Below are 26281 nucleotides of genomic sequence, written 5' to 3' on the forward strand. Positions count from 1 at the left end.
CAACCACAGAGGTGCTGAGAAAGAAAGGCTTTAAAAAGGTCCAGCTCAGTCATCCTATTTCCAAAGTGAAAATAGCCTTTGAATGACCAAAACATCACCCACAATATTTTACGCTATTAAAATGCCCCCGAATTTAAGAAATTGTACCTTTTCTCTCATTTATAACTATCAGGAACCTGAAAGAACAGTTTGAGTGGGCGGGGTGCTTATATTCATGAGCTCGCCTTGACGTACAGCTCTTTGAAACGCCCTTGTGGTCGCTGCCAGGTAACAAGGTGAACAATGGACAACGTGTCATTCTGAGCCTAAATAATATGCCTCAACCCATTTTCTCTGCAAAATGCTCTCATGGTCAACAGAGATGATTATGGATACCAGACAAACAGCAGCAATACACAATTGCATTTCCATAGTCCTAATCCAGGCACTTGTCATCTCCCGTCTGGATTACTGCAACTCGCTGTTGGCTGGGCTCCCTGCCTGTGCCATTAAACCCCTACAACTCATCCAGAACGCCGCAGCCCGTCTAGTGTTCAACCTTCCCAAGTTCTCTCACGTCACCCCGCTCCTCCGCTCTCTCCACTGGCTTCCAGTTGAAGCTCGCATCCGCTACAAGACCATGGTGCTTGCCTACGGAGCTGTGAGGGGAACGGCACCTCAGTACCTCCAGGCTCTGATCAGGCCCTACACCCAAATAAGGGCACTGCGTTCATCCACCTCTGGCCTGCTCGCCTCCCTACCACTGAGGAAGTACAGTTCCCGCTCAGCCCAGTCAAAACTGTTCGCTGCTCTGGCTCCCCAATGGTGGAACAAACTCCCTCACGACGCCAAGACAGCGGAGTCAATCACCACCTTCCGGAGACACCTGAAACCCCACCTCTTTAAGGAATACTTAGGATAGGATAAAGTAATCATTCTCACCCCCCCCTTAAAATATTTAGATGCACTATTGTAAAGTGGCTGTTCCACTGGATGTCATAAAGTGAATGCACCAATTTGTAAGTCGCTCTGGATAAGAGCGTCTGCTAAATGACTTAAATGTAAATGTAATGTAATGTATTGTTTTGTAACTAATTACAGAACACAGGTCACTGATAAACTTCCTCACAAGAATTAGTAGCCAAAGTCACTTTAGAAGCTTAGACATAAGGGATTGTACATAAAAACGATGTACTCGACAACGTATTGGTGCCTCTGCATTAGCACTATAAATGACAAAATGTTCAAATTTTGTTCAAATTTTATGTATTGATCATTTAATATTTATTTGATCATTTACAATAGGCGAGCATAGACTAAATATTGATCAACATGAACACTCATGAGAAATAAAAGGTAGAATCTAATTTGACCCCAAAAAATGATTAAAGCCATGTGCCATCTGCCCTACAGTGTGCAGAACCCATTGATTTGTCTGAATGATTGCTTTAAATGTATATATATATATATATTTATTTATTTATTTATTTATTTATTTATTTATTTATTTATTTGGGCTGCAATTTCTGAGGCTGGTAACTCTAATGAACTTATCCTCTGTAGCAGAGGTAACTTTGAGTCTTCCATTCCTGTGGCGGTCCTCTTGAGAGCCAGTATCATCATGGCTCTTGATGGTATTTGTGTCTGCACTTGAACAAACTTTCAAAGTTCTTGACATTTTCCAGATTGACTGACTTTCATGTCTTAAAGTAACAATGGACCATTGTTTCTCTTTGCTTATTTGAGCTGTTCTTGCCATAACATGGACTTGGTCTTTTGCCAAATAGGGTTATGTTCTGTATACCACTACCTTGTCACAACACAATTGATTGGCTCAAACGCATTAAGAAGGAAAGGAATTCCATAAATTAACTTTTAAGGAGGCACACCTGTTAATTGAAATGCATTCCAGGTGACTACCTCATGAAGCTGGTTGAGAGAATGCCAAGAGTGTGCAAAGCAGTCATCAAGGCAAAGGGTGACTATTTGAAGAATCTCAAATATAAAACATATTTTGACTTGTTTAACACTTTTTTGGTTACTACATGATTCCATATGTGCTATTTCATAGTTTTGATGTCTTCATTATTATTCTACAATGTAGAAAATGGTACAAATGAAGAAAAACCATTGAATGTGTAGATGTTCTAAAACTTTGGACTGGTAGTGTAGTTCCGGAAACAAGTACATCCTCCTCATCAGCGAACAGTTTACTCTGTGGGTTGAAGATTTTCCTGTTCCTGACCAAGGAGCTGAAACTACTGCCAAGAGACTGGTATAGGACTTTGCTTGCGTCAGTGCCCCACACGAACTGCACACAGACCAAGGTTGAAACATTGAATGTTTCCTGTTCAAGAGTGTGTTCAGGCAATTGCAGATCTCAAAGGGAAGGAAAACTCCCTATCATCCGGCTTCCAACGGTCAGGTGGAGCGGTTCAACCGTACGCTACTCCAGATGATCCGGTGCTACATGGACCAGAATCTGTGAAACTGGGATGAACAGTTGTCAAACCTGATGTCCCCTTACAGCAGCTCCCAGCATGCAATCACTGGGTTCACTACAAATAGCCTGATGCTTGGAACAGAGGCCCATCAACCTCGGGATATCTGGCCTGATGCAGCAGAGGACAGGTCTGACAGGATGGGAGTCCCAGAGTTCCTCTACAGCCTGGATCTAGAGGAAGCACACATAACTTCAAGGGAGCATCTCTGAGCAGCGTCAAAATAAAATATACTCCAAGCACCCTGGAAGGGCCCCTACGTTGTCTCTGCATGCCGTGGCCCTGTGCTGTATGAGATACAAGGAAAACTGCACAGAGGGATAATGCAACACGACCGCCTCAAGCCCTACGATAGTGAGGTTATCCCGGCGTGGGTCAGGCGACAAATGAATCAGGTCCTACAGCAGTGTAGAGTCCACTGAGACACCCACACACCTGGAACCTCAGCAACTACCTTAGCCACCACCAGATGGCAGCGACACAGCTTCAGACTCCTGAACAGGAGCCAAACAGTAAAGAAAAGAAAAGAAGCGGTAACCTGCTGCACTCTGTCGTCGACAGTACAAAACACAAAAAGTGGAAACATCCGACACGGACGAAGACAAAGACCCAACGGAAAACAAGACAGTGAAGACGACACTGTGTGGACAAAAGGTTCACAAACCTGTGAGATACAACAGTAGTTAAAGAAGGAAAAGAAAGAACATGGACTGTGTAGTTTCCAGTCAAGTTATAAGTCAGAGAGACTGTGGACATTGTTTATTAATTTTATTGTTTAAGCCAGTCTACAGCAAGTAACTTAGGATCACCTGTACCGAAGGAACTTGGTACTCCTGGAGGGAGTACAGTTGTGGCCAAAAGTTTTGAGAATGACACATATATATATTTTCATCAAATCTACTGCCTCAGTTTGTATGGTGGCAATTTTGCATATACTTTTGCATATACAGAATGTTATGAAGAGTGATCAGATGAATTGCAATTCATTTCAAAGTCCCTCTTTGCCATACAAATGAACTGAATCCCCAAAAAACATTTCCACGGCATTTCAGCCCTGCCACAAAAGGCCCAGCTGACATCATGTCAGTGATTCTCTCATTAACACAGGTGTGAGTGTTGACGAGGACAAGGCTGGAAATCACTCTGTCATGCTGATAGAGTTCGAATAACAGACTAGAAGCTTCAAAAGAAGGGTGGTGCTTGGAATAATTTACATTACATTTAAGTCATTTAGCAGACGCTCTTATCCAGAGCGACTTACAAATTGGTGCATTCACCTTATGACATCCAGTGGAACAACCACTTTACAATAGTGCATCTAAATATTTTAAGGGGGGGGGGAAGGATTACTTTATCCTATCCTAGGTATTCCTTAAAGAGGTGGGGTTTCAGGTGTCTCCGGAAGGTGGTGATTGACTCCGCTGTCCTGGCGTCGTGAGGGAGTTTGTTCCACCATTGGGGAGCCAGAGCAGCGAACAGTTTTGACTGGGCTGAGCGGGAACTGTACTTCCTCAGTGGTAGGGAGGCGAGCAGGCCAGAGGTGGATGAACGCAGTGCCCTTATTTGGGTGTAGGGCCTGATCAGAGCCTGGAGGTACTGAGGTGCCGTTCCCCTCACAGCTCCGTAGGCAAGCACCATGGTCTTGTAGCGGATGCGAGCTTCAACTGGAAGCCAGTGGAAAGAGCGGAGGAGCGGGGTGACGTGAGAGAACTTGGGAAGGTTGAACACTAGACGGGCTGTGGCGTTCTGGATGAGTTGTAGGGGTTTAATGGCACAGGCAGGGAGCCCAGCCAACAGCGAGTTGCAGTAATCCAGACGGGAGATGACAAGTGCCTGGATTAGGACCTGCGCCGCTTCCTTCCTTGTTCTTCCTCTGTCAAACATGGTTACCTGCAAGGAAACACGTGCTGTCATCATTGCTCATCAAGGGCTTCACAGGCAAGGATATTGCTGCCAGTAAGATTGCACCTAAATCAACCATTTATCAGGCCATTAAGAACTTCAAGGAGAGTGGTTCAATTGTTGTGAAGAAGGCTTCAGGACACCCAAGAAAATCCAGCAAGCGCCAGGACCGTCTCCTAAAGTTGATTCAGCTGCGGGATCGGGGCACCACCAGTACAGAGCTTGCTCAGGAATTGCAGCAGGCAGGTGTGACTGCATCTGCACGCACAGTGAGGCGAAGACTTTTGGAGGATGGCCTGGTGTCAAGAAGGGCAGCAAAGAAGCCACTTCTCTCCAGGAAAAACGTCAGGGACAGACTGATTCTGATTCTGCAAAAGATACAAGGATTGGACTGCTGAGGACTGGGGTAAAATAATTTTCTCTGATAAATCCCCTTTCCGATTGCTTGGGGAATCTGGAAAAGAGCTTACTCGGAGAAGACAAGGTAAGTGCTACCATCAGTCCTGTGTCATGCCAACAGTAAAGCATCCTGAGACCATTCATGTGTGGGGTTGCTTCTCAGCCAAGGGAGTGGGCTCACTCACAATTGTGCCTAAGAACACAGCCATGAATAAAGAATGGTACCAACACATCCTCCGAGAGCAACTTCTCCCAACCATCCAGGAACAGTTTGGTGACGAACAATGCCTTTTCCAGCATGATGGACCACCTTGCCATAAGGCATAAGTGATAACTAAGTGGCTCGGGGGAAAAAAACGTAGATATTTTGGGTCCATGGCCAGGAAACTCCTCAGACCTCAATCCCATTGAGAACTTGTGGTCAATCCTCAAGAGGCGGGTGGACAAACAAAAACCCACAAATTCTGACAAACTCCAGAATGGGCTGCCATCAGTCAGGATGTGTCAGTCAGGAAGTTAATTGACAGCATGCCAGGGCGGATTGCAGAGGTCTTGAAAAAGAAGGGTCAACACTGCAAATATTGACTCTTTGCATCAACTTCATGTAATTGTCAATAAAAAGCCTTTGACACTTACGAAATGCTTGTAATTATACTTCAGTTTTCCATAGTAACATCTGACAAAAATATCTAAAAAGACACTGAAGCAGCAAACTTTGTGGAAATTAATATTTGTGTCATTCTCAAAACCTTTGGCCACGACTGAAGTGCAGATGGCATAGCCCTTGTGCCCCCCTCCCCACCCCCATGTGCTCTATGGTGCATGTTCTGTATGCGTGACAGCCGCTCATTGGTTAATGGGCGTGCCATGTTTAAGTTAGCCAGTTGTCTAGTTTTTCCCACAGTAGTTGAAGGTTTGCTAGCATGCTCATCACATGGACGTGGACATCGTTCTGTGTCCGAGCAAGAGCACCTAGACATAGCCTGTGTTATTTCCATTTGTATAATAACATCTACTGAATGTCATTATTGTGAATTCCCATCATCATCATACCTGTATTATCTGAGAAGTTCCTTCAGTACATTTCCATCAAACTTGATTCATTCTTGTCCTGGCAATTCCTTATCCACGCATCAGTAGCTAGGAAGAGCTATATCCAGTAACATGACAAGTGTTGCAACACACTGCAGTACAGCTCTGTCACATTCCTCTCTCATGTTTAGCAGTTGACTGATAGTTTGTTTCATGAAAAGTGATTTATTAATATAATTTTCACCAGCAGGGAGCGCCAAATGGCTAGCTGTCCTGCTCAGATAGCATATGAACACGTCATGGCAGAATGTAAAGACACTAATAGCAAAAAATGTGTTTGAAAACGACAACATTTTCTCTCAGACCCATGGCAAAATGCGTGTAACTGCTGAAAGTTTGATTTAAAAAAATCGCTCCACTACCATGAGAGGGGTCTCCAAAATGTTCTTGATCAGGGATTTTTAAACTGTGCGTACGTACAAAATAGACCACAAAATGTGCGTGTGCCAGTTTTCATGCAAAATGTGGAATTTATGTGAATTTGACTTGAGAATGTACTTTCCTCCCCGCAAACTGCACAGTTTCCAGTTTCCAGCATTGCAAGGCAAGCGTATCCTAGTAGCCTTGTGCAAATGGGGAATATATGATGACACTGTTATTCATAAGAATAAAATAGTTAGCTAAATATAATAAGATGCAATCGTTTGCCATTAGTGAAGAGCGAAGATTGCTGTATTTAATCTTTGCATTATTTTTTAAAATAGGCATCCATTTCCTATTATTTAATTTCCAAATAGCCTATAGGCCTACAACAAGTTAGGATAGGCTACCCTTCATCCCATCTCTCATTTTAATTTGACCTAGTTCACAGTAGTAAAAAGATCAGCTATTTCAAGTATTTTGCTCTATGCGATTCAATGTTTAAGCACAGACAGTTTGTAGACGGTTTGTAGGCTACGTCAGAATACTGTCAAATTTCTCGAATTAACAATATTTCATTCATAAACATTACATCACATATACACAACATGACCAAAATGATATGGAACACCTGCTTGTCAAACATTTCATTCCAAAATCATGGGCATCAATTTTGAGTTGTTCCTCCCTTTGCTGCTATAACAGCCTCCACTTTTCTGGGAAGGCTTTCCACTAGATGGAACGTTATTGCAGGGACTTGCTTCCATTCAGCCACTGATGTTGGGCGATTAGGCCTGGCTCGCACTCCGGCGTTCCAATTCATCCCAAAGGTGTTTGACGGAGTTGAGGTCAGGGCTCTGTGCAGGTCAGTCAAGTTCTTCCACACCAACAAACCATTTCTGTATGGAACCTCACTTTGTGCACAGAGGCATTGTCATGCTGAAACAGGAAATGGGCCTTCCCCAAACTGTTTCCAAAAAGTTGTAAGCACAGAATCGTCTAGAATGTCCTTGTATGCTGTAGCGTTAAGATTTCCCTTCACTGGAACTAAGCCCAAACCATGAAAAAAAGCTCAAGACCATTATTTATCCTCCACCAAACTTTACAGTTGCCATTGTGCATTGGGGCAGGTAGCGTTCTCCTGGCATCTGCCAAACCCAGATTAATCTGTTGGACTGCCAGATAGTGAAGCATGATTCATCACTCCAGAGAATGCGTTTCCACTGCTCCAGAGTCCAATGGCTGCGTTCTTTACACCACTCCAGCCAACGCTTGGTATTGCACATGGTGATCATAGGCTTGTGTGCTGCTGCTCAGCCAATGAAACCCATTTCATGAAGCTACCCCAACGAACAGTTATTGTGTTGATGTTGCTTCCAGAGGCAGTTTGGAACTTGGTAGTGAGTGTTGCAACTGAGGACAGACGATTTTTACGGGCTACGCGCTTCAGCACACGGCGGCCCCTACCACATTACAGCGGAGACTTTATTGCTCCTAGCCATTTCAAAATAACAGCAGTTACAGTTGACCGGGGAAGTTCTAGCAGGGCAGAAATGTTATGAACTGACGTGTTGGAAATATTGCATCCTATGACGGTGCCATGTTGAAAGTTACTGAGCTCTTCAGTAAGGCCATTCTACTGCCAATACTTTCCTCTGGAGATTGCATGGCCGTGTGCTGGATTTTATACACCTGTCAGCAACGCGTGTAGCTGAAATAGCCAATCCACTAACTTGAAGTGATGTCCACATACTTGTGTATCATAACCATTGCAGAATAAATTCCTCAGCTTTTCTGGCCATGCTGAGTTCATATTTTCGAAATAGCCATACAACAAATTACAGACGTAGTATCAGTGATATATGTTTATTTGAGTTACTATGCTGTTACTAAGCCGTCATATATTATTAGGGTTGCGTAAATTCAAATCTGGTATCAGGATAAATATACCAATGAGTCACCGATTTTATACTATGTATTTTTTATTAGCTAAGTAATAAATGGCAAGTGCAACTTTCGTATATACGGGCTCACTGTAATACCACGCAGGGCAGAACAGAGAACCGACAAGACGTACGTAACAGTATTCTTTATACTGTGATAGACAGTTCCAACCCGTCTGTTGGCCTATCACAGAAGATACTGGACGTGGTTCAAACATGCTCAGCCTATTGCAGGCGCTCAGGCGGGTCCCCGCCTCTTGGCGCTTCTGTTGATAGATGTGAAGAACATCCAGGCTCTCATGCTCCATACCGTTATCTCGCACCTGGCTCCTGTTATCTAACAAAAGACCGCTTGTTCTCGCAACACCACGCTCTGAATGTGCCTCCCCTAACTCATTGCACAGTTCCTGTCTTTTTTCCATCATGAGAAAGGCCCATGGCCCTGAAGCTTTTAACAATGTTTCAAGTCAGCTATGTTACATAACACATACATCCACACAAGCCAACAGCAGATAATATTCAATCATATATATGGTAATGGATATAATGTAAAACACAGGATCCAACTATATTAAAGCAGTGTTATGTTACGACACCTAATTGGAAATGCCCATGTGCACGATTGGGCCCAGCTGTAGAGCACGATAGGTGTTTACCAAATGACACTGAACTGTACTCCCGTTTCCTGCCTGGTTATTTTCTCCACCACACAAATATTACAACAGACATTTGATATTTTGAATTGAATATGCTCCCACTGTCAGTAGGGATATGGAAGTTTTAATTTCCGAGTAGACAATGTTTCATAATTCGCGTTACAGTGCAACATTATTTTTAAACGATCTGTTTAGTTCCACAACACGTGGAGAAACGTCAGATACAGGTATTGTCTCTGCAAACGAAAACATTCTGCCAACACCTCCAAAGACATTTGACAGACTTCGCCATTGCTATCTTGGCCTAATTCCAATACGTCTAACGTATACAGCAAGTAGGGGCGTTATTGTCACCATAAAAGTTAAATGATGGGTTGTCCAGGCAGTTATGTTGCTCGTTCACGAGCGCAGTTTTTACGACCGGTCTGATTCATAACCACAAAACGTGTTTGGCGGACGCCAAGTTTATAAATCGCAATATTGTTTTACACGTGCAATGTTTTAGAAATGGCGCACAAAGATATTTAGTGGTAAATGTACGCCACGATTATGAATGAGCCCGCAGGCCCCCAAATGTGGTTACGCCTCGATCACACCGACAGTACCCTTGCGTTTTGGCATACCAGAATTGCAATGCTGCAAGGCAAACGTAGCGTTCCACTCGAAACGAATGCAGAGCATTTGCTTTATCGAACGTGTGCGTCAAACTGGATAGACGGCTTGGCAGAAATGGTAGCAGAAGTTGAATACAACTTCAGTTGCACACATATGCCGCGTCACATTTTGTGGAGCACTTTCCGTGTGATTGAGGCACTAGTCAGGTCCTGATCATACCCATCTTCAACAGTCAATTGGCCACACACTACTACATACTCTTCGGGTTGGGTAGGTTACATTTAGAAAGTAATCTAGTCACCCGTCTGAATATCAGTAATGTAACTTTTGCATACCCAAACTAACAATCTGATTACGTTGAGGACTTTCCCCTTAAAAAGCATTAGAAAACAATTGATACATTAAACACATATGGTGTCAGTGGTCATACTCGCTCAGGTGAAATAAACTTAAACTTGCACCTTTTTTTTCTAATTCTGAATTGAATGTCATTGAGAGAAAACATAAACAAGAAGTAATCTAGTTTTTCCAAAAGTATCTAATCGGACTACAATATTTCAGCTGGTAACGTATCAGATTACATGTCATTTACTCCCCGACCCTGCATACTCTGTTCATGAGTTCTATATCCGATCCATGTATACATGCTGGACAGAGAATTCACAGGCAGAGATCACAGAGGGGCTAATGATGGTGAAAGACAATGGCCCTGTATGATTTTCTCACGTTCAGACCTATCCAGTGGCGTCCCTCTTAAAATTGTTACCTGAGAATTGGCCATTCCGGTTCTACGCACAAGCAAGACAAGACGCAAACAGTACAATATGCTAAGAACGCTAATACAAATTGAACAAATGTCAAATGCTTCCTTCATAGAACCACAAAAGACTAAGGAAAGCCTGCTCAAGGAAATAAAGAAATACTGTATTACTAAGTGTTTACTTGACAATATACGAACTCTACGGCAAAACAAACGATGGGGCAAATACAGTTGAGACAAAAGGAGTTGTGACAACTCACAAGTAGAAATGTGTGGGTGGATTTTAGAACCACACTGACACCGAGTATGCAGCAGCAGGGTATGCGAATTACTGAAAGTCTTATTACAAAAGACACCACCTGCCATAACACAATTAAATACTTGTACACCCCAGTTCTCTTTGAAGTTTTGCATTGGTTACTTGATTTTTAGTTGCAACTGAAATTGTCAGTCGGATTACTAGCTAATCTAAGATGTTAAAACTATCCGATACACTATTGAAAATCAATAATTTCCCTGCAAAAGAAAGAAACCAAATATTTTATTCTCCAACTCGTTTTAATAGCAGGTAGTCACTGCTGAACATACATTTTTTTCCAGTGGGATAAAACAGCATTTGGTGAAATAATATCCAATAAATAAATGTAACAAAGCACCACAATAATCATCAAAAGGCATGAATGTGCACTGTGTATATGGTAAGCTACATTCAATAAAACGTTCCTTTTCCAGCACATGCACCAAACAGAATTTTAGACCAATTTAAAACAAAGTACGTAAAAATAAATCATTACAAGCAAGAAACCGCCACAAAGGAGGACCCTTTTCCCTTTTAAAAACACGTTCGGACACTTCAGCCTCAATGGGCAGGGTCACACTGCCTTTTCAACATCTTGACAAGCACCTGTAATCAAAATCACACTCACGCCAGTTACAACAGAAGAGGATTAACAACCACACAAACAGACATTCAGTTGAAACTACGGGGAGCACATATTCTATCACACAATCAGAACCCAAAAGCTATTGTATGTTGGTGCTGCTTTTATAACCCAAATGTGAAAAGTAACCCAGAGGGACAGGTGCATAAAGTGTGTCAATACTTACCTGGTCCCAGACCTGTCTGGGATTTAGACTTCTCTGACTATAGCCTGGTCCCAGATATCTAAAAGCTTCAGGCAACTCCTCAGGAGTATTGTTGCCATTTCAAACATGTATAAGACATGTAACATGTATGGCATGACAACAATAGTCAGAGAAGTCTAAAGCCCAGACAGGTCTGGGACCAGGCTATAGTCCGAGAAGTCTAAAGCCCAGACAGGTCTGGGACCAGTTATAGAAATGCTGAGTCATCCTCTACAGTAGGTTTCAGTGTATCCAGTGGTAACAGCCCCACAGCTCTCCCTGGAGCACATATGCAAAAACAGCCCAACTCAAAATATCCAATTAACAGAAATACAATCTCTTGCAAGTTTAGACATAAAATTATAAAACCAACATCTAAAAAGAGTTTGAGAGTTGGACTTAGAAGGATAAAAAAAAAAAATGTGAGTAGAGAGATTTTTTTTTTTGGAGGGGGGGGTCATATCGCCCCTCAGTGCGATAGCGGATCATGGGTGGGGGGGGGGGGGGGGACAATTTTCACATTCCGGCAGGCAGGGCTTGAATGAGAGCTCTTTACTTCTTCCAAACGGTGTAGAAAACCCACCTGAGTCAGTCCATTAAGGAGAATTGCATGCAAACAACAAGCAACCACACGTCTCTGTATGAATGTTCGACTATGTCTGCCTGTAAATGACAGGAGTGTCTGATAATGACAATAGTTTTGGATTTTTTTTATAGAAGGATACAGTTCCATATAAGAGGGAACACAAACCACCTCCTTGGAAAAGTCCACAGGACATGAGAGCCTTCCCAGCTGTTCCTCATAGAGAGCCAGTGCCTCAGTCAGATTTGCACAGTTTCCCTGAGGACACAACTCAGGGTTAAAACATGGACCACATGTGACAAAATATATGTATCATTAAAAACATCACTAGGATAAACTTCTCTCATGAACAACAAAGACTACAGAGGCTCCTGAGTGGCGCTGCGGTCTACGGCACTGCATCGCAATGCTAGAGGCGTCATTACAGACCCTGGTTCGATTCAGACCCTGGTTAGATTCCAGGCTGTATCACAACCGGCCGTGATTGGGAGTCCCATAGGGCGGCGCACAATTGTCCCAGTGTCATCTGGTTTAAGGTTTGGTCGGGGTAGGCAGTCATTGTAAATAAGAATTTGTCCTTAACTGACTTGACTAGTTAGTAGAGTGACTGTGTGAAGCATTCAGCTAATATGAGAAAGGCAGTTTTACCTGTGTGAAGTACTTCCCAGTAGGACGCAGTACTTTGATTGAAAGATCCAAGATAAGCTGTAGGAACTCCCATGTAGAGTCTGAGACAGAGTAAACCATCTGTCAATCAATTACGTGAGTGTGCCATATAAGCCCATTTCCTCCTATCCAAGAAACAGTTTAACATTACACTGTCCACATCCTAAATCAGATCAATACTTTGCGATGAGGTAGAATGCAGTTCCTCTTTACAATGAGCCATACCGGTTTTCATCAATATACAGTTAGAAATTCATGTCCAAGAGAACAGCACGAGAGCATGGGTCACTCACCCTCCTCTGGCGCTGTGGAGATAGGAACTGCTGTGAGGTCATTGATGACATAATCAAACGTCTTCCCTTCCTCCACATACTTTTTCAGAACCGGAACACAGTCCTCCACCAACACCTGGAAATACAGTCACGGTAACCCCTTGTAGTAACATAAAAGACCATACAGACCGGTTCAACCCTTTCAAGAGTAGTGGGCAAATGACAAATGTCCCATCTCTACTAAGGAAAAGTGCAATGGACAGCACTGTCATCCTCACCTGGTAACAGTCTCCCTTCAGGTTGTCCAGAACATTTCCACAAGCCTTCCTCATGTGCGTCCTGCACCCATCAATCACCATTTGGTCGATGTAGACACTTTGTCAAGGCATTACAAACCAGACATAGATCACAGACCAGATAACCCGGCAGAGCTATGTCTAACAAAAAAAAATGCTCAAAGGTTAAATACTTTTTGGTGCAAATCCCTGAAGCAATATGTTAACTGGGCACAGAGGGAAGTAACAGATGGCATCCTGAAAGGATATCTCCACCATGGTGATCATCTTTGGCTTGAGTTTGACGGCCTCAGCGAGGATTCCTCCATCACCGCCTCCTAAGATCAGCACCTCCTTTCCTGTATAGTTCTCTTTCCCTCTGCCCATGATGGCCTGGGTGTAGGGCAGGTCACTCTCTGCCAGATCTGCCATATAATTACATTACAATATCATTAGATATGCCATTACTGAAACCCAGTCAAAATGTTCATCTTATTAGATTCAGATTTCAAATCATAAAAAAATTACAATAGTGACCTCAATTACAGTAAATAACAATTATAAAAGTAAATATAAATTGATGATATACGTGAGCAGTAAGTGATGGAATAATTCTCAAATTATATCTTAAAAAGGGAAAGTTCACACAAATATCACATTAGTTTCCTTACCTTGACCATAGACTGCATACAAGGTAAGACATGTTTTAGATTTCCATGGCAGTTTTCAAATGCTAATATTTTAGTATTTGTTGGACAAATCCCATTTAAGTCAAACATTTCTCACATGTCCAATTAATCAGAAAGTATGTCAAATGTATTGTGAAGCTCAACAAAAATCATGTATAGATGATTAGAACATGATGTGTGGAAAAACACTATTGACTTGGGATGGGATGGGATGTGCCGCAAACGCTAAAACGAGAGCATTTGGAAACAGTGCCCGGGAAATTAAACCAAAGCCTGGATTGGCGTCATACCTCATCCATAGACTACTTACAGAGTAAGGAAACCAATATGTCATTTTAGTGAACTATCCCGTTAAATCACGGCCCGTAGGAATCAAAGTACAGAGTTGAGTGGTTGGAAATCCCACTCATCGCTTACGGTGTTTGCGCACCGGAGCTCCCCATCCTTTCCAACCGCTCCGCTAAAAACCGCTCCAAACACTAATGTTTTTTTTTAAACGTCATCTATTTTTGTGTCTACCTGGACCTATAATATGATTTTGAAGTATTGAAAACAAACTTGATGATTTCAATGAAATCATATGGACAGGGATCCTAATAAGGATTAATATATAATAATAATAATATATATGCCATTTAGCAGACGCTTTTATCCAAAGCGACTTACAGTCATGTGTGCATACATTCTACGTATGGGTGGTCCCGGGGATCGAACCCACTACCCTGGCGTTACAAGCGCCATGCTCTACCAACTGAGCTACAGAAGGACCTATTATAAGCCTATTATTTCAGGGCTATGGCCTACAAATACATACATTGTGAAGCATTTGCGAGTTCGACACTAGGCTGGCAGGGACATTATAGGGCTCAGCATTTAAACATTAGTCTATAAATTGCACATATGGGCTGCGACTTACTTAGAATTAAATAAAAATTAAACGAAAAATGCCTTATTAGGCTCAGTCTACAGTGTTTGAATTTTGAAACACGAGTTTGGTCAGAGTGTCTTCAGGCTCATGCGATGGTGCCTGGAGAGCAGGACAGCAGTGGAGAATATCCTCTCCATACTTGCAGAACCACTGGGGATGCTAAACACCCTTCGAAAAACACTCCAGTCAGGCTGGACAGGGATGCAGAGTTATATTTTTATTTAGGTAGGCCTAAAAGGTTTAGGCAAAATAAACAGAAAGCTCCTTGAAAGAGGTAATATGCTAGGCCTATTGGGCAAACATCAATGATAGCCTTATCATATAGATAATAGAACGAAAATTAACAAAACTTAGAGATCTGATTTTAAATTTAAAAATAAAAAAGTGTTTTACACTTTGCTACAATGACACTTAGCTAGCTACCTACCTCCTTCCTTCCTTCCTCATGTGCACGTAGTAAGTACACCCTCATGCTTTCGGGATATGGCTTTTCAGATTCCACAATGATTCTTTAGTTGTGGACACTACATCCCGCACTCCCTCTCTTGCTCTTCGTCCTCATCTTTGTAAGTCACCTTGATTTTGCACCTGTGTGTTTAATCTGTTTCTGTATGAAAATATTTAGCAAACTCCATGACAGTAGCTAAAGCAAGGGTCTATAGCAGCACACAAGTAGCTTACAAATGCTTGCTGGGCCAGGCATGCCCTCCGCGGAATTGGAGCGAGTGAGAAGGCTGGCGCTCCAGCCTTTGGGAAACTCGCTCCGTGCTCCAATCATATTGGACACGTTCACATACTCTGGTAGGAATGTTATATTTTACTTACTAACATCCCCATTGAGGATCAGGATATTGCCAAACTGCTGTGAGTGCAAGATCTTTATGTTCTGGTATGCAGAGTCCTCATCGTATACAACCCGATCAATGTCATACTCCACCAGTCTGCCGTCGGCTGTGGGCCAGTATCGATCAACAGCTGCACCTCGTGTCAGAGCTGGGAGCCTGGGGAAGGAGGGGGGGAATAGTCGAAATCATGTTCATGGTGACAGGGTAATCACGTCACACTACAGCTTGTGTAGCTCTCCAGTCATCACACAACAAGGCCACTAGTCAGATCATCCACCATTCAGGGCTTACCTCTTGACCCCCCTAATGTTTCCATGTAGGAGACTTTTTAGCTTCTTTTCCAGTGCATTCAAAAGCTGAGTGAAAAAAAGAAATCAAATGTATTATGTTGCATATCCCAATGTTACATTAAGCAAAATATCCTAAATGTCAAAATAGTCCAAAGGCCTACGGTCAAGTGTTGCTGTAACGAACTCATGGAAAGGTGTCTTACTAAGGGCATTCTGAAGGTCTGTTAAATAGTACATTGTTTGTTTTTATATTTCCGTTATTGTGATTGGATATTAGCAGGTCCAGTGCAAAGACAATTGTATTTCCTCTCGTCACCTACATTATCTACTTGTGCAATGTTATCTCCTTCACAACACTGCAGATCAACGGTAACCAGACCTTGGGAGTGCACACGCAGAATAACCAACCTGAGAAGAGACAGACAGAAAGAAGCGCAGAGTTAAAGTGAGGGGGAGAATAGCATTGACTCTAGGCTATAACTTCTCACTCACTTCTCCTTAAAACTAGAGCTCATGATTAGCAGATATCCTATAGGCTGGGGCATGATACAGGTTGTGACCCATTATTGACCTAACCTTTCTGAAAGCACAGTGGAGAGCCAGGGGCAGCTGAAGGTTGAGCATTTTTTATCCAAAATGGTGTGTTGTGTTGCTGCGGGCAGCCATATTCATGCAGGCTTAGGCCCACACAATGCCTCACCAGCTGTGTTTACCACTCACCACACAAAACAGGAAGCAGAAAAGCCCTTTGATCCGATACACAAAGCCACTAAAGGGCCATGCGTTCAACTGAACGAAAGCCATTGTTGTACCAATGATACACTTAACTGGCCAATCAATGGTCTTCCTAAAGGATGTCTGAACACTAACACACCTGGTGTTTTCATTGGACAGTCTGGGTATTGGTAAAAAAAATAACTGGGATTTTACAAATTCCTCACACTTTAAATATTTCTCAATTACAATATTTTTGTGCAGCCTGTATAGCCTCTCCTTTCATCCCGACTAACCATGAAAGATAACTGCTGTTAGAGTATTTGCTGAGGTAATATTGTTGTGCTAACTACATTGTTTGGAATTTCAATTTTGTGATGATCTAAGAGGTTATCTACCAATACAGTTCAGATAGTAATTTCCATGTAAAAAAGGACCCATGAGCACCAACAAGTGAAGTTTATAAGAGCAGATCACATTTGGTGTCAATTGAAAAAGAGTCAATATTTTGGGGAAATGAAGGCATTGATACGTTTTTCAACCATTTTCCATCCTAAAAATAAGGAATAAGCAAGCAAAGGCTTTGATTTCTGGTCACAGATGGATTTTTTATTTATTATTATTACTAGAAAAAGTATTACGGTATTAGAAATACATTAAAACACTTTCATGTTGAAGTCCCCTGCCAACGAATATCAACATTTATATTTAGTTTTACAGAAATGATATGCTTTCTGTAAAAGCTTATGAAATTGCCATTCCGTTACCAACATCTTTATACTTACGAATTTCTCTACCTTGTGAGGAAGTTCACAGAAGTTAAAAATAAATAAAGACAGTCGCACTCTATATATAAACTCCCAGTAGTTTATTGGGTAATGCACCATATATATATATATATATATATATATATATATATATATATATATATATATATATATATATATATATATATATATATATATATATATATATATATATATATATATATATATATATATATATATATGAGAGAGAGAATGTGGAACTATTTTTTTTATAGCTCACAGTTTATTCACTGTTAGCACCTCTACACAAAATATTTTCTATTGGTGTGCATGCTTTTAATTCTAGGTTCACAGTAGTAACAAGTAAAAGTAGACCTACCAATTAGGTAGTGTCTTTACTGCTAACAATTTTGTTTACGAATAAGTCATTGAAATGCGCCACTGTTACTAAATCAGGCACAACACGTAATTTCAATATGGAAATTTGGGTAATATTTGGTTGAGAAATTTATCAACGAGATTTCAACCTTCATTCACCAATTCAAAAAGACAGACAGAAGTTTGTTGAATGCCCAATGTGTTATCACTATGGTTTCAACCATCTAAAAACAATAAAATTCCAATGGAAAAACAATGTCTGATTTTTTGTTAAGTTGTCATCTAAATGCATTATCACTGTGCTTTCAACCATTTAAAAGCACAGCAAAGTTCAAATGGGATTATTATATATTAAAATGGGAATAAAAAATGTCAGATATTTTGTATTACAGTTGCAGTCAGAATATATATAGATACACTTAGTTTGGAGTCATTAAAACTCATTTTTCAACCACCACAAATTTATTGTTGACAAACTATAGTTTTGGCAACTCGGTTAGGACATCTACTTTGTGCATGACAAGTAATTTTTAAAACTATTGTTTACAGACAGATTATTTCACTGTATCACAATTCCAGTGGGACAGAAGTTTACATACACTAAGTTAACTGTGCCTTTCAACAGCTTGGAAAATTCCAGAAAATGATGTCATGGCTTTAGAAGCTTCTAATTGGCATAATTTGAGTCAATTGGAGGTGTACCTGTGGATGTATTTCAATGCCTACCTTCAAACTCAATGCCTATTTGCATGACAACATTGGGAAAATCAAAAGAAATCAGCCAAGAACTAAAAAATAAAATAAAATAAAAAAGTTAAAAAATTGTAGACCTCCACAAGTCTGGTTCATCTTTGGGAGCAATTTCCATACAGCTGAAGATACCACATTCATCTGTACAAACAATAGTACGCAAGTATAAACACCATGGGACCACGCAGCAGTCATAACGCTCAAGGACATGCGTTCCGTTTCCTAGAGATGAACGTACTTTGGTGCGAAAAGTGCAAATAAATCCCAGAACAACAGCAAAGGACCTTGTGAAGATGCTGGATGAAACGGGTACATAAGTATCTATAGCCACAGTAAAACGAGTCAAATATCAACATAAGCTGAATGGCCGCTCAGCAAGGAAGAAGCCACAGCTCCAGAATCGCCATAAAAAAGCCAGACTACAGTTTTCAACTGCACATGGGCACAAAGATCGTACTTTTTGGAGAAATGTCCTCTGGTCTGATGAAGGAAAAAAAAATAGAACTGTTTGGCCATAATGACCATCTTTATGTTTGGAGGAAAAGGTGGGAGGCTTGCAAGCCAAAGTATACCATCCCAACCGTGAAGCTCAGGGGTGGCAGCATCATGTTGTGGGGTTTCTTTGCTACAGGAAGGCATGGTGCACTTCACAAAACAGATGGCAGCATGAGGAAAGAAAATTATGTGGATATATTGAAGAAACATCTCAAGACATCAGTCAGGAAGTTGATGCTTGGTCGCATACTTCCACAGTTGTGACAAAATGGCTAAAGGACCACAAAGTCAAGGTATTGGAGTGGCCATCACAAAGCCCTGACCTCAAGCCTATGGAACATTTGTGGGCAGAACTGAAAAGGCGTGTGCGAGCAAACCTGACTCTGTTACACCAGCTCTGTCAGGAGGAATGGGAAGCTTATTGTGGGAAGCTTGTGGAAGACTACCTGAAACGTTTGACCCAAGTTCAACAATTTAAAGGCATTGCTACCAAATACTAATTGAGTGCATGTAAACGCCTGACCCACTGGGAATGTGGTGAATGAAATAAAAGCTGAAATAAATCACTCTACTATTGTTCTGACATTTCACATTCGTAAAATAAAGTGGTGATCCTAACTGACCTAAGAGAGGGCATTTTTACTAGGATTAAATGTCAGGAATTATGGAAAAACTGAGTTAATGTATTTGGCTAAGGTGTAAACTTCTGACATCAACTGTATACGTCAACTTAATGAGTTATCACGGTGCTTCAGCTAATAGCACAACCAAGATTCCTTGCAGAATATGATTGCATAGGAAGACATGTATAGTTACAGTAAGCCAACCTCAAAATGTGGCCATGGATGCATTACTCATTTTTAAAGATTGAATAAATACTGTTACATTCAGAGGTGAAAGTAAATTTCATGTCGTATGGGACCAACTATATATAGTCACAGATTTACATAAGGAATACATTCATTTATGGAGTTTGTGTCCGATTGTCAAACAATCACTCCAAAGCCGCTCCTGTTGGCTAGCCATGCACGTTTGTCCACTCACAAGATAATTCCAGCATCTCAAAAGTGCACCCGCAATTTGACGAATGGAAAGAGAATTATGTTACAAAACAATCTAATAGCGTAATGACATTCGGCGATTGTCATTAGGCTCACTATGCTTGTAGTATGAATTGACACATCCACTGCTGTAAACTACACATGCACGTCTCAATCTCGGCCACTTATCTCCGCCTTACTGTTTAACAAAAGTATTATTGAATTCTGTTTGGTTGACAAACAACCAAAAATCAACATTTAAAGCATATGCAATGCTTGGATAGTTTCATCTGAGCTACTGGCTTAATCCTAATTTGTATTAAAGTTAAAGAAGAGGACTAAATCTAACTTTATTTAAAGCTACAATATGTAACTTTTGGGTGGACTCAACCAAATCCACATAGAAATGATAGTTATAGATCTGTCACTCATTGAAAGCAAGCTTAAGAAGCAGCAGATCAATTTCTATGCTTCCCATTCTTCAGTTTTGTACACCAGCTTCAAACAGCTGAAAATACAATATCTTTGGTTATGTAAAATATGTTTCAGAGCAGTTTAGATGGTACAAGTCAAGTTCCTTCTGCATACACGTCACTGACAAACTGAAATGGCAACACATCACCGGGGGCAAACTACCTTCCCTCCAGGACACCTACAGCACCCAATGTCTCAGGAAGGCCAAAAAGATAATTAAAGACAACAGCCACCCGAGCCACTGCCCGTTCACCCCGCTATCATCCAGAAGGCGAGGTCAGTACAGGTGCATCAGACAGCTTCCATCAGATTGTTAAATAGCCATGACTAGCACAGAGGCTGCTGCCTATAAACAGACTTGAAATCACTGGCCACTTTAATAAACGGAGAACACTATTCACTTCATTATTTTACATATCTTGCATTACTCATCTCATATGTATATACTGTATCTTAGTCTATGCCGCTCTGACATTGCTCATCCATATATTTATATATTCTTAATAACAGTCCTTTACTTAGATGTGTGTATTGGGGTATGTTGTGAAATTGTTAGATATTACTGCACTGTCGGAGCTAGAAACACAAGCATTTCGCTACACCCACAATAACACCTGCTAAACACTTGTATGTGACATATAACATTTGATTTGATTTACAATGATTCCCTACACAATGACTGCTTGTTTTGTCACAAACTGAAATAAAGCGAACTATTCACATTTTTTAAGCCTTGAGACATGGATTGTGCATGTTTTCCATTCTTAGTGTGAATGGGCAAAACAGAAGTGCGTTTGAATGGGTGTGTTGGCAAGAACTGCAATGTAAAAGAACTGCAACGCTGCTGGGTTTGTCATGCGCAACAGTCTCCCGTGTGTATCAACAATGGTCCACCACCCAAAGGACATCAGCCAACTTCACACAATTGTGGGAAGCATTGGAGTCAACATGAGCCAGCATCCCTGTGGAACACTTTCAACACCTTGTAGAGTCCATGCCCTGAGAAATTGAGGTTGTTCTGAGGGCCCACTCTGGTCTTGGCATGTGTACTCCAGTCAGCAGCTCGCAGATACAGTGCGTGTAGGCTACCTACATGAGATTACAAAATGGACAATTGAGCTAAATTTTATTTTGTCACACGGCAGTCAATCACCACGTCACCAGAAAAACACCCTCAATATTTATTGGAAAGGAGCACCAAAGCTCATCATCATCATACACGTTCACCACCCTGCCAAGTTCATTATAACTTATTTCATCTGTAGCCTAATAAACTACATGCTTTGCCGAGTCGTAGTGGTTGGACTACACAACACAATTTTTGCGTAACTCCAAATTTACTTCAATATGACGGTTGTTATTTCGATGTTTATGCGCATATTAAAAAAAGGCACCTCACCTCCATTTCTTACATAATTAATTTCAGGCACAAAAAGAACCTACCGTATTTTGTTTTGTCGACATTTGTAAAGTTTCCATCAGGCCCGTCGTGACACTTTTATCCAACATGTACTTTACTTGCACAAAAAAGGTTGGATGGAAATGTTATTATAGAAATATAATTATTTATATTAGGAAGCAGTGGAAAGCAACGCCGTTCTAGTTTGGAACAATCTGTTGACTGCATTTGACCTAACAGAACAGCATGCAAACTTATGGTGAATCTAAGCAGCCGCAAGAGACAGGGAACAGATTTGGTCCGGACTGGACCAACCAAATGTGGCTCATTAGAAGAATAGCCAGTGTGTAGAATAATATCCAAACATGCAAAGGAGCATAATAAAATGTTCTACCTTTGTGTAACAATTCCTGAACAGAATGACATTTATAATTAGGCCTTTTTGTATAGTACAGATCAAGGACCCATGATGTCATTCTGTTGCTGGGTGTTGACCTTCTATTCACTTACTCTAGTTCAATAACCAAAACCCATTTTTTCCAAACTCAAGGTGTCACATGACTCTTTCTGCCGACATCTTTGAATGTTAATTTGGAGTAGATATTTAACCAAGTTTTTGAAAAACATAGTTACAAACTGAGGGAGATTTAACTGTCATTCTGTTAACAAACTTTGCATCTTCACCTCAAGAAAATGTGTTTCAGCAACATTTTCAGTGGCAATTGTTAAAAGTAGACTTTTGCATATACATAGGTTTATGGTTTGTTAAACTTTGCAATCAATGTTTTTGTTTGGCAAACATTTTAAAGTGAAACAGTGAGTCTGTGTCACATGGAAATGTCCATACATGAACTATTGGCACCCTGCCCTACGGAGTGCCATTTTGTTTATTATTCAATCCCATTTTATCTTTGAAGATTGAATTGAAGATTATGTGATCATGGTTACAATAACACCTGTTGAAGCATAGTATGGTAGCTTGTTAATAAATAGTTTGAATACATCCCCATTGACTGTCTCCTGTGCTTTTTTATGTCTTGTTATTATAGCACTGACTTTTTGAAAAAAAAAATATATATATATATATATTCTACAAAATATATTGATTGTGACATAAATAATGACAGTGTTGATTGAACTGGTGCCTACCTGCCACTCTTGCCAATGAAGGTAGCAAGGTATCCATGTCCCTCAGTGTCATGGACAGTCTCTGTCATTTCCTGCTCTTGAAATATAGACTGCAGCCCACGCACAGTCGAAGGACAGTCAGCTAAACAGAATAGGAGAGGGGTATATATGGTGAGAACACAGTTATGAACACAACAACCCCCTCATGAAATTCCTCCTCCAGACAGAATCACAGATAATGGCCCATTCTCCCAGAGGGCAGTCCCAGACTCATTTCTGCCTAGCCTGATTGATGACTGAACTGGACGGGAGAAGTAGGCTATAGCTCAGACATCTCGGTGTTTCACAGCTCCTAATGTGAGTAGGCCTGCTAGGTAAGGGATTAGCCCTGGGAGCCTCCAACCCCAACTAAACAGAATGTATCAGGTGTGTTAGAGAGTGCCAATGACTGCAGTCCCTGTGCAGGTTTAAGTAGGTGTCATCTTCCTAGGTAAATAAGAATGGGTTTCTTACTGCACACACCGGAACTGTATCTTATAACAACCACCTATAATAGTTGGCGAAAATTACGAATAATTGAAAGTGCTATGCAGCACAATGCAAAGAAAATGATGGCAGTAGCCTAATTTAACTAGACAATTGATCTTGCAAGCCTTTTTACAGTGAGTGTCTATGGATATCATACCGATTATTGGCAACTGGGACCTTGTACTTTATTGATGGCTAGCCTCATCAATAAGTATGGTCACCATTGTTTAGCTAGTCGTAGTTTGACTGTCCAGTCACGCAGACAGGCGCAGCAGCAGACACATGGCTTTGCTAATCTAGTTAGCTTGCTAGCAACTGCACGAAAGGTCATATTACCCGTTTGCCTGTCAATCTGCTGGCAACCAGTGACTTGGAATTATGCTACCTAGCTAGCTATCAAGATAGCGGATGCCATTTAGCTAGAAATATTCTTACTCAGTTTTAACGAGGTATGTCCTCGGAGAACCCCCACTAATCGTGCATAGCTAGCTAGCTATATTATGCAAGTATATTGGACAGACTGCGCGTACTGTCAACGATTAGCTAGCTAACGTACAGTAAGTAGTTAGCAAGCTAGATGCGGAAAGACAACGGCCCATGTCCTGTAGTGCAACCTGGTCTCAGAGCATATTTCGTGCTGAAACCGTTCGTAGTCTAACGAATGCCCGTGTGTGCAATTTACCTGGCGCTGAGAGGTTGAAGTCGAGGGTGTAATGTCGCAGTGCCATGACTGGGTACAGCCGTCAGCCATGCCTGGAGTAGGCAGCCGGTGTGAAAACGGAGTTTGCCTGTGGAGACTGAAGGAAGGGCCTTGATCGTACTGCCAGTACTGCTGCTGCTGTTTGAGTGAGAGGGTTTTCTACAACGCAGACTGGTGTGTTTGTGGGCTCGCAGGGGGATGGTCCAATGACTCTGTGACTAAGTCTACCTCGTGCTTTGTTCAGACTGGGTCTACAGTAGGCTTCCTGTGAGCTGGGCAGAGAAAGATCTGTTCCCAAACTAACTTTTTTTTTTTTTTTTTTTACTATTTCTTGAAATTAAAGGCCCAGAGCAGTCAAAAACGTTTTCTATATATATTTTCACACTGAGGTTGGAATAATACTATGATAATTAAGAACACCTGAAATGTCAGCCTGTTTTGGTGGGATGGAGTTTTGGCCTGCCTGGTGACCTCATCAGGCGGTAAACTAGTAAATAGACCAATAAGAAAGAGATCTGCCAATAAAAGCTACTTTATTTTTCCCTTCCCCACTCAGACCACTCCCAGACAGTCCTAGAACAAGTTTTGCTTCAGAAATTGCTCTTTGCTAAGAAGCTATTTTTTGTTTATTGGGTAGAATTTTTATGGAAAACAATCACTGTAAGGTACTTAACTGTTACCCAGAAATCATTTGATATTGAGATACAAATGTTTATTAAAAATGTTTATTTAATTTAGTTTAATGAAACTAGAGATTTAGCTGAGTAGTCTAAGCAGTTGATTTCTTATGTATTTCATCTCAGTGCTTGGGAAGTGAACTGTTTTGACTAATCAAAAATGTCCTTTTGATACAAAGATCCTGGTTAAATGGGGGAGATTTTGGAGATTTCAGATAAATAATAACAGAAGAGAAAGCTTCCATTCCCGCTGAAAGGTGACTTCAAGCTGTGTGGCTCTTAGATGTAAAAAAATGAATACAAAAAAATATGCAATTTTGGTGTGTTTGTTGAAAACACTTGCAGCCCACATCTTGAAATTAGATTAAGTAATCCAACATGTAATTGGCTATTTTTAAGAATGTAATTGTAATCTGATTAGGGCCACACATTTAAGTAATCTGGGTTGATTAGTTACTTAGTTTTCGTAATCTGATTACATTATAATCCTTGTTACATGTAATCTGTTATAGTGTCGCGTGGACGTCCTTCCAAGTCCTGTCTCGTTCACTCGACTATTGAAATTTTGGAAAACTTCAGTATTGGATTTGGCGTTTGAATGGGAGTGCTGGCATTCAGCAATAATGAACATGTTTAGTTTTAGTGGAGATTCCTCAATAATCATTCTCACTATAGCACATTGGTAATAGTCAGAGACAAATAAACTGAGTGGACAAAACATTAAGCACACCTTCCTAATATTGAGTTGAATCTTCCGGCGCTCGTTTACAGCGAACGCTGAGACTGTACCCTTACAGTTTTAGGCATTAGACTATTGTGGCTATTTGAGCATAATGAAGGACTACCAACAAAACCAATGGAGCAAATCCCATAACACTTTCACATGGAAACAGCTTTTGATTTCTATGATATAGCCTACAGTAGCCTATATGTGGCCTCCATTGCATGAGACTTTTACATTATGAAGTGCTTGACATTAATTATTTTTTTACTTGACAATGAGCCAAATAAGTGACTGTAAATTGCAAAGTAATGTGTTGTATGATGCAAGAAACCACTTTACAAAACGATTTATTATTACCATAGAGAGAATTAGACAATGTAGGCTTCCTCTTTGCCTATTGGCTTATTTGCGTCTTCAATCATGTCTCAAAATACAACACTGCCCCATTAAGACATAAGCTTTTTACCTGACTGGCTTTTCAAAGACAGCTTGAAATGTAGCCTAAGCCTAAACGATTTGTGCTTTGTAGGAAGCAGTAATTCCCCATTGCTGACCTATACTTATCTATAACTGGGCTAATAACTAGCAAAGAATATCAACAAATTTGCACCAGCACAGCTCTGATCT

At 41.0% G+C, this 26281-nt stretch overlaps 1 protein-coding gene across 1 annotated transcript; it reads right to left on the reverse strand.

Moving 5' to 3' along the window:
- Positions 1–10744: 10744 nt before the first annotated feature.
- sms (spermine synthase) lies at positions 10745–24548 on the reverse strand. The gene is made up of 11 exons (XM_046317140.1): positions 24236–24548; positions 23047–23167; positions 16201–16288; positions 15882–15946; positions 15571–15746; positions 13399–13553; positions 13132–13221; positions 12875–12989; positions 12564–12643; positions 12058–12173; positions 10745–11915 (listed from the first exon to the last, which is right to left on the reverse strand). Exons 1-11 carry the CDS (start codon positions 24279–24281, stop codon positions 11885–11887), a joined length of 1083 nt encoding a protein of 360 aa, XP_046173096.1. The 5' UTR covers positions 24282–24548; the 3' UTR covers positions 10745–11884.
- Positions 24549–26281: the final 1733 nt, after the last annotated feature.

Source organism: Oncorhynchus gorbuscha, linkage group LG02, assembly GCF_021184085.1.
Source record: "Oncorhynchus gorbuscha isolate QuinsamMale2020 ecotype Even-year linkage group LG02, OgorEven_v1.0, whole genome shotgun sequence".
NCBI classification, from domain to species: Eukaryota; Metazoa; Chordata; class Actinopteri; order Salmoniformes; family Salmonidae; genus Oncorhynchus; species Oncorhynchus gorbuscha.

Coding starts and splice junctions, on each gene's coding strand:
- sms (XM_046317140.1), bottom strand. CDS start 24,281: ATGGCACTGCGACATTACACCCTCGACTTCAACCTCTCAGCGCCAG. Junction 15,747..15,881: donor AACATTAGGGGGGTCAAGAG/GTAAGCCCTGAA, acceptor CTCCTTCCCCAG/GCTCCCAGCTCTGACACGAG. Junction 13,554..15,570: donor GATCCTCAATGGGGATGTTA/GTAAGTAAAATA, acceptor ATTATATGGCAG/ATCTGGCAGAGAGTGACCTG.